We start from the raw sequence: 9,211 nt of genomic DNA, 5'->3' as shown, positions 1-9,211 counted from the left end.
CGACCCAACTATCGGCCAACTAACAGTCGGTGGTCTGCGCCTAGGCTTAGGTAGTGTTCCTTAACCTTTTCAACGCCAATGACGGATACATGCGTACATCGGGTTGACCGCCAACGACGGATGAATCCGCCTTAAAAATGATGTCAGTAATAGGCTAATTGAGTATTATGTAAACTGAATAATAATTAATACAATGTTTATCAAGCGTGCGTGGCGTCAGTGATTGCTTTTGTATTTGACGTGACGCTGAAAAGGTTAAGTCAGGTCGGGTAAACAAAAGATTAGAGAGAGAGAGCATACCTGTTGTTCCTCGGCTGCGCCAGAACGAGGATTGTTTTTGTTTCAGTAACCGTCTGTATACGTACGGACATAGCCCGTGGGCGATGTGGACCAGAGGGCAGAGGCAGCGGCGAACGTTCTGCAAACTAACGAGCAATATTCAGCTCGTAGGCGAATATCAAGGAACAGCACCTTTAGGTCACTCTCTTCAACAACTTCGTATTAAATGGTCTTACCTTGTAATTTATAATAATAAAAGTTAATAGAATTATAATTTCATACAGTCCACTCGTATTTTTTTTTACTAATTTCCATTACACACACTACTTATCGAAACAAACACCGTCATTCAGAGAGTGTTTGCTTGCACGAGCCGGGAGCGCATTTATCGGCAGAGTGCATAACACGCAATAGGGTATTTTGTCACCACCAATCAATTGATGTACTTTTATAAACTGACAAAACGAGTAAACCCGGGATGAACACTGGTTTAAAATGTAATTTCCATATTAAATGTAAATTGAATGTTTGTATGTATTATGTGGGATAGATTTTGTAGGGCAATAGCAATAGGGTTGTAGTTGATTTAAAATTAATTGAGTTTTTAAGACCAGATTAAAGTGTGTTTTAAAAAAGTTGTTTAGAATTATTGGTGAATGGTGTTAAACAACTTCGTGTAATAAAGCGTGGTAAAGGGATAAAGTATAGGTTTTTGAAATGAAAAAACTTGAATATAGTGTTTCTTAATTTTTATTGGTAAATTCACATTCAAATTATAGACCACGTCGATGACAGATGTTACAATATGGATTTCTACAGACAAAATTTAGTAATTATTCTCTATGATACTGTATCGGTACTTTTCAATTTCTAAATCTACTGCATCAATAGCTACATCGATTTTAAGTGCATAAATGCTTCAAAATTCCGGTGTCAGGAGTGAAGTTCAGCGATGAGACCGTCAGAAAATAGAAAATACACAATGACATCATTCATTAGGAATTCACGATACAGATCGAACATCAAAAATATTTCTATATTAATAGTCGACTACTCACATAATCGTTATTCAAATCATAAACGCGTGCGGGTCACGAGAGACATGACACAAATGATTCGTGATTGTCATAATTTATGCTAATCGTAGAGATTCAGCGCGGCGGGCCAGCGCGCTCAGTCGCACCGCTCTCTAGTACAAACACTATCAGTAATCACGGGGCAATTTCAGTCCGACTCTCGGTAAACCGATAAGAGAAAATTAATCTAACACCCCTCCCTCGCCACGGCGCGACGCCATGGCCACTTAACGCTATCCTCGTACAGAAGCTGCTACAGTACACTAGTCGGTAAGGAAACGTGGGAACCGAGACCATAATCATCATTGTAATTTCGCATTTTGTGACGACAAGATGACAAGCTTTGGCATCATACAGTATCGTAGGTATAGATAGATAGTGATGGGCAACGCCACGACTCATATGGACCGTACCGGCCCCGACCTCTCGTGTATAAAATATAAAAATAGAAGTAAAGCATATCGGTTCACATCGTAACACTATTTACTTGGAATTCATAAAATAGGTTATTGCGTGCTATTTAAAAATCCATTTAAAATATAATATTTCTATTAAAATTGCGATCATGAGTTAAAATTGCTAGAGTGCAATATCACGCGGCCGGTACGGAGGAGACCCGCCCGTGTCTTGAATCGTCAGCGGACCTCGGCCTTCGGGACATCGACACGATTGGGGACCCGCAGTAAGTTACCGCATTACGTTATCACTGGGATGCGACGGGTTATTGCATACTCCCTCGACCACAGTGAGACTTTAGCCTTGGACGTTTATAACATTGGCACCTCGCCATATAGATCTATAAATAAAAAACGAAACTATAAAATACGATATAAGACTAAATATACTTAATGCGAAAGTGGTGCAACAATAGATCACACACTGAAACATTACACGGTACGGTCGTATGGGTGTTTATTAGTAAATTGTTGATATTGACAAAAATTTCATACAGCCTAGGGGGCGGGCGACATGGACGCGGGTGGAGTAAGTAAGGCGTAGTTCAGACACGCGCGATAACGGCGCGGTTTTTGGGTGATTCTCATTGGCTGAGGCGGCAACCGCGCGGTTATCGCTGTGTCTAAACCAGGCATAATAAAGAGAGGGGTGAGTCGTGTCGATGTCCCGAGAGGATGGCGCGGTGAGGCGGCGCTTACGAGTCCCACCAGTCGGGCCCGCCGCTGCCGCCGCCGCCGCCGCCGCCGTACGAGCCGCCGTAGCTGCCGCCGTACGACCCGCCGCCGCTGTAGCCGCCGAATCCTGAGGGACAATATTTATCTTGAGTTAGTTTCTACTTGGCATCAAACAAAAGGCTTTAGATAGGGTGGCATTGCTGAGTATTTGCCGACTATCTTTTGATGGCGATTCGAATACGCAAACGATTCGAACTCGAAAGTTTTTCGTGCTATCCGTAGGTGTTTACTTTCCTTTAAAACATTTATTTCCAAGACAATGGTTTTATAAAAATCTTACACGTCTATTATGAAACTGTATCATAATGTAATGTAATTTGCAACCCTTAGTACAATAAACTTTAGTTAATGGATTAAGATAGTACGTAGAACTGACGGACGATGGGGCAGCAAGGTTCTGGAGTGGAGGCCACGTACCGGAAAACGCAGCGTGAGACGTCCACCTACAAGGTGGACCGACGACCTGATAAAGGTAGCAGGAAGGCACTGGATGCAGGCCACTACCAATCGTACGCTGTGAAAGTCATTGGGGGAGGCTTATGTTCAGCAGTGGACATCCTATGGCTTAATAAGTGATGATGATGAGTACAATAAACAGGTTCGACACATTCTGCTATCTTATTTCTAAAACAACAAAAAGCTTCACCAACCTGAGCCTCCCATAGTAGAGGGCCCGGCGGAGCGCGGCGGCTGGCGCGGCTGGGTACGGAAGTCCCTTGCGCCGAAGCCGGCGCCGCCGAAGCGCCCGCCGCCGGAGCGGGAGCCGCCGGCGCGCCGACCGCCGCCGCCCAGGCGCCCGTCGGCGGCTGTGCTGGTCAGCCAACTGGAACACACGTGGGAAATATTAGTCAAGTCGCACATCTTAAATTAAAAGTAGTTTCCTAAAAGTTTTATAGCAAAAGTTCGAGCACGATTATCAATAGAAGCTGAACGGCTTGACACACTAATGACGTCATCTATCTACCGGGTATCTTCCATGTCCTTCTGGATGTACTATATCGTTTCATCCACGAAGACGTGCCCTGTAGTGTTTGTATCTACGTACTAGATAGATACAATACGCTGTCTCACGTACACAAGTGATAGGCAGTCACGTGACGTCGTTACGAGTGGGACGAGTCAGTCGTACGGCAGACGCCGGCGAGTACGGACGTGCCGCAGTGAGACGCTTGGTGTGACGGTGAGCCAGTGTGCACATTTAGGTACACTACATGCCCCACCAATTTTTGGTCGAGGGAAGCGCGGGGCGCGGGGAGTTTGATCGGAGCAATCTGAGCGTCATTATTGTAGTGTGCGTGTGCACATGGATGATTTAGCATGTACCGATAACACTCAAACATTAGCGGAAGAATGGTGGGGCGCGTTTTCGTGGATGAAACGACTACAACGTCTGCATCTGATAAGTCTGAATGCATATTTCACAATTAGACCACAGTAATTTATAAAAAAAACTCGAGATTTGTGTGAAAATTTACAGTCAGTGTCAAATAGTTTGTGAAAGTAGCCAATAAGTTCGCAACACATCTTTTCAGTAGCTTTGGAATAAGGTTGTCAACTTTTAACAATGTTGACAATTAATTTTGCAGCATCCGAAAAGGAGTATGGTCATAATCCCTCCACAAAATCATACATGATAGATAATAGTGTTTCTGCAGTGAAGACTGAATGACCTGACGATGATGATGGGACTCACTTGGGCACGTCCTGCTTGGCCTCCACCAGCAGTTCCACCAGGTCGCGCGCCAGGCCGCGGTTGGTGTCGTTGAAGAAGGAGGTGGCCACGCCCAGGTTGCCCATGCGGCCGGTACGACCGATGCGGTGCACGTATTCCTCCACGTCCGACGGCAGGTCGAAGTTGATCACGTGGCGCACGTGAGGGATGTCCAACCCTGAAGGAAAAAAGGTCACGTTTTATTTTCTGACACAAAAATTGGTATGTTAAATTTGAGGGATGACTTCAACTTAGACCAATCGCAGTCAGCAAACATGTCAACAATATGTCATTAACTCCTGTCATTGACGTATTCAGAAGTAGCGTCATACATTTTTTTAGTAATGAAATAACATCACCCATGCGCTTCTACCGCATCGCAAGCTACATACAAATAATATGCGGAATTGAACCCACAGAAGTATTCTTTTAGTGAATTCAACTTTTACCGAGAATGTTCTCAGCAGTTTCGACTAAAAAAACAGGAGACGGAACGGGTGTCTTTTCTAAACTGTTAACAAGACTATGTCAAGGAAGCTTATGCTCCATACATCAGTATTCAAATTGAAAACGACAAATTTTCACACTGTCTCTTAAACATGCAGGACGAAAGTCGAACTTTAACTTCGAACTCCTCCTGTTCTTCTGATTAATTTCGTTGCGGGTCCAATGACAGTTAAACTTTCCTCCCAGGACAAGCTCCTGTTCAAGCTGTAGATCCTGGCTACACAGGAGTTGCAGCGAAGGGAATAGTCCCGTGTCTCGTATACAGGGTGGAATTTTGAACTGTCACCTGGAGGGAAAGTACATACTCTTAATATTGTAGATAGAAAATTTTACTGAAAGAAAACATTCCTTTATTTTTTAAAAGAAAAAGTACTGCATTCAGATTTTTGATTTTTTTTCGAAAATTCATTACCATACCATACAAAATTCTGTACATAATTAAAATAATTTAAGATTTCATGGTTTTCCTTTCATTTAATTTATCAAGTTTGTTAGAGAGATTTCATCCTTATACTTAACCCTAACGATCAATGTAATAAAAATACAGGTTGTAATTTTTAACAGAATTCAGTTAGTTCGATTGCCGGGTGTGGCAAGCAAATTTTTGGAAATCTTTGAATGCAGTTCTATTTATTTTTAAAAATAAAGGAATGTTTATTTGAGAAAAAATTTTCTACAATATTAAGAGTACTTTCCCTCCAGGTGGTATTACAAAATTCCACCCTGTACATACCTCTGGCGGCGACGGCCGTGGCTACGAGTATGGGCGTCTGGCCGGTGCGGAAGCGGCGCAGCGCCTCCTCGCGCTCGCGCTGCGAGCGGTCGCCGTGGATCGACGTCACCGGGTAGCCCTGCGTGTCCAGGTACTCCTCCAATTGGTCCGCGCCTGAACGAATAAAAACAATCATGAATAAAAACCCGTGGACATTTTTCGAAATCCTATATTCTTCTGACAAAATACTTGCGGATTCAGAGATATTATCTCCCAGATCCCAGACTACCCTACCTTTGGGTTTCATTCGAAGTCAAAATAGATCCTGGCCTATAGATGTAGTGAAAGTGTAGGGACACATTTGAGTTTGCAATATTGTATTTCATGCGAGTCGCATTCTGTGGCGCTCACTGGTGATACATAATAGGTGCTACATCGGTGACAAAGGTGTTACAGTGGTGATACATAGGTGTTACAAAGAAAAAAAAGAGTGGTGGAATTAGTCCTGAATCAGTGGAAATTGTATACCATCTAGTTCCAATAACATACATCTGACAAAAGTTTAGAGTTTAGACATTCTCGAACAATACAAACACCGAGATGTTTGTATTGTGCGAGGATCGAACTCGCAAGCTCTGGCGACTCTGGCGTAGTAGCAGAGAACTCAACCACTGCTAAATGCGTATTAGAATTTTAATCTAGTCACCGTGATCATCTCCTTTCTTGCCCATATTTTCATACCTCATTTGAGAACTGATAGATATGTAGTTTGATTTGTATAGATTTCCATAAAGTTTAAATTATGGTTCAAAATACATTAGCATAAACTGACCAAAGTACTGTACAGTTTGGACGATTGCCAAGTCAGATGTTTGTTTATGCAGTCGGTAACAAACATTCCTAATTTAAGCTTCCTGTTTAAGGTGAAGTTAAAGAAAATGGTTATAATTTACACGAATACCTTCTAGCAAAAGGATAAAACTCGTTATTTGCAACTGTTAGGTTATTTTATTATCCAATATTTACCTTTTTTAGTCTCGACGAATACGAGGATGAGTTGGTCCTCTTCGGGACGCGAGCGCTGGAGCAGATTGGAGGCATTCAGCAGATCCAATAGGAATGAACGCTTGTCCATTTCTTCCACCCAAACCACCTGGAAAAAAATAAATATAATATTTTAATAAACAAAATATTTTAACCATTATTTCTAAACTGTACATTGTGCAAAGACCAGCACATCATACTACACAATATAGCATCTTATTTAGTTGATATACACTCCACAGACTATAATGAAGTTGTCAGAAATCATGCACCAAGACTTGAATGTGCTTGGGGAAAGTCACGCAAAACCTGATTATTTTGCGGCTCGAAGCCCATGTCCAATACGCGCTCTGCCTCGTCCCGTACACCTTGAAGCTTTTTAAAGCATTCAGAACCTAGTTAATTGCAAGATCTTACCTTCTGGGTAATATTCTCCGACGTGGACCCAACGCGGCCGACGGCCAAAAACACGTAATTATGCAGGAAATCTTGCGCCAACACTTGGATTTGCTTCGGAAAAGTCGCCGAGAACATGAGCGTCTGGCGTTCTCCAGTCTTCGGCATGGTGTGGCATTCCACGATCTTGCGGATCTGCGGCTCGAAGCCCATGTCCAACATGCGGTCTGCTTCGTCCAGCAGAGCATGATGCTTTTTATAGCATTCAGAACAGTACCTACTTAATTGCAAGATCTTACCTTCTGGGTAATGTTCTCCGACGTGGACCCAACGCGGCCGACGGCCAAAAACACGTAGTTGTGCAGGAAATCTTGCGCCAACACTTGGATCTGCTTCGGGAAAGTCGCCGAGAACATGAGTGTCTGGCGCTCTCCAGTCTTCGGCATGGTGTGGCATTCCACGATCTTGCGGATCTGCGGCTCGAAGCCCATGTCCAACATGCGGTCTGCTTCGTCTAACACCAGATGGCGGCAGTGGTCGAGCGCCACGCGGCCGCGGACCAGCATGTCGACCAGGCGGCCTGGCGTGGCCACCAGCAAATGGCAACCACGTTCTAGCTCGCGTAGCTGCTCGTGGATCGGGGAGCCGCCGTATCTGAAGGATAAATGGCAAATTTTAGCTTCGACTGTAAGTCAACCGAAGGTGGATTTTGAACTTTAAATCTTTTTACAGAACGTTCCATGGACATATTTCCATGAAAGTTGAGCTGTAGAAGTTTACCTTCTACACAAAATGTAGAATGTCGTGCGACACGAATCTCTTTGTCTTACAAACACACTCCCCGCTCATACCACGTAAGTGTTAAATAGTAATACAAGTGGGTGTTTTAAAATTTGAAATTGATTATGTCACTCTGATAAGATTTCACACCATAAGGGCTTTCACTTTTAGAAACACGCATGTGTTTTCTTTCTCTTTCTGTGAAAAACCGAAATTCAGGCGAAGATACAGACAGAAGCTAGGTGTAGTAAGTGAATGTGAGTATGGAACTTACACGACGCAAGGCCGCACACGAGAGCGGTAGGCGAACTTTCTAGCCTCGTCATAAATCTGGGTGGCGAGCTCGCGCGTCGGCGCCAGCACCAACCCCAGAGGGTACTGTTTACGTCTGTTAAATGGCCTGCAAACAAAACAAAAATAAATAAAATACTTTTATAAAACAACTAGCTGACCTGGCGAACTTTGTTCCGCCTTAATGGCAATAATAAGCAGACTTTTTTTTTAATTTCGAACGGGATAAAAAGTATCCTATGTCCTTCTCCTGGCTCTAAACTACCTCCCTGACAATTTTCAGCTAAATCGGTTCAGCCGTTCTTGAGTTATAAGCGAAGTAACTAACACGACTTTCTTTTATATATATAGATAAATAAATGAGACCTTTGCATTTAAATTGAAAAAATATTATTTGATTTTAAATGTAGATCTCGCGACACTACGGGGTACAACTCTAGCGACTGCTAAAGTGCATTTATCCGATGTGCAAGTCCTAAGCGCAAGTTCTAGAGCGTCGCTAGTGAGTGCTGCGCACACTTTGCTTGATGGGCCCCGCCTCGTATATGTATATCTGGTTGAGTATGGGCACGAGGAAGGCAGCCGTCTTGCCGGAGCCGGTATTCGCGCACGCCAAGACGTCTTGCGCATACTTACAGCAGTTCATTATCATACTCATTGGACCCCGGCTCGTATAACGCCAAGCCTTGACGTTCTGCATGCAAGTGTTATGCAGAAGCGCGGCTCTAGTGCTGCTAGTGAGTGGTGCGCACACTTACCCCATGTGCTTGACGGGCCCCGCCTCGTATATCTGGTTGAGTATGGGCACGAGGAAGGCGGCCGTCTTACCGGAGCTGCTAGTGAGTGAACTATGACGTTCTACCAGAGTAAATACAAATGAGTAGGTCATCTTCATAGGAACGCACGGGCGCGGTTTATATGTGGACGCGCCAATACGTATGCGGCACGCACGCACACACTGACAAAATTTAGCGTGGATTAGCGATGAGGTGCGTTGAATTTTGTCGGTGTCTGCGTGCGCGCCGCATGCGTATTGGCGCGCGCTCACATACAAACCGCGCTCGGTGCGTTTCTATGAAGATGACCTACTCATTTGTATTTACTCTGGTTCTACGCGCATGTGCTATGTTCGAGCGCTGCGCAAACTTACCCCATGTGCTTGACGGGCCCCGCCTCGTATATCTGGTTGAGTATGGGCACGAGGAAGGCGGCCGTCTCACCGGAG

General features: G+C 44.1%; 1 protein-coding gene across 3 annotated transcripts in view; it reads right to left on the bottom strand.

Annotated features, from left to right (window-relative positions):
• Positions 1-1,011: 1,011 nt before the first annotated feature.
• bel (ATP-dependent RNA helicase bel) overlaps positions 1,012-9,211 on the bottom strand; it is a 20,188-nt gene continuing 11,988 nt past the window's right edge. For all 3 annotated transcript variants that reach the window (XM_028303725.1, XM_028303726.1, XM_028303727.1), the window contains 7 exons: positions 7,970-8,095; positions 7,215-7,569; positions 6,502-6,628; positions 5,497-5,649; positions 4,239-4,434; positions 3,196-3,368; positions 1,012-2,612 (listed from right to left, as the gene is read on the bottom strand). In XM_028303725.1, coding sequence (XP_028159526.1) covers positions 2,506-2,612; positions 3,196-3,368; positions 4,239-4,434; positions 5,497-5,649; positions 6,502-6,628; positions 7,215-7,569; positions 7,970-8,095 — 1,237 coding nt within the window. In that variant the 3' untranslated portion in view covers positions 1,012-2,505. The remainder of the gene's footprint in view (positions 2,613-3,195; positions 3,369-4,238; positions 4,435-5,496; positions 5,650-6,501; positions 6,629-7,214; positions 7,570-7,969; positions 8,096-9,211) is intronic.

The sequence above is a fragment of the Ostrinia furnacalis genome, unplaced genomic scaffold, assembly GCF_004193835.3.
Source record: "Ostrinia furnacalis isolate ACB-3 unplaced genomic scaffold, ASM419383v2 OfSCF1268, whole genome shotgun sequence".
Lineage (NCBI taxonomy): Eukaryota > Metazoa > Arthropoda > Insecta > Lepidoptera > Crambidae > Ostrinia > Ostrinia furnacalis.
Note: the sequence above shows the minus strand (reverse complement) of the source record. Positions and strands in the feature narration are given on the sequence as shown.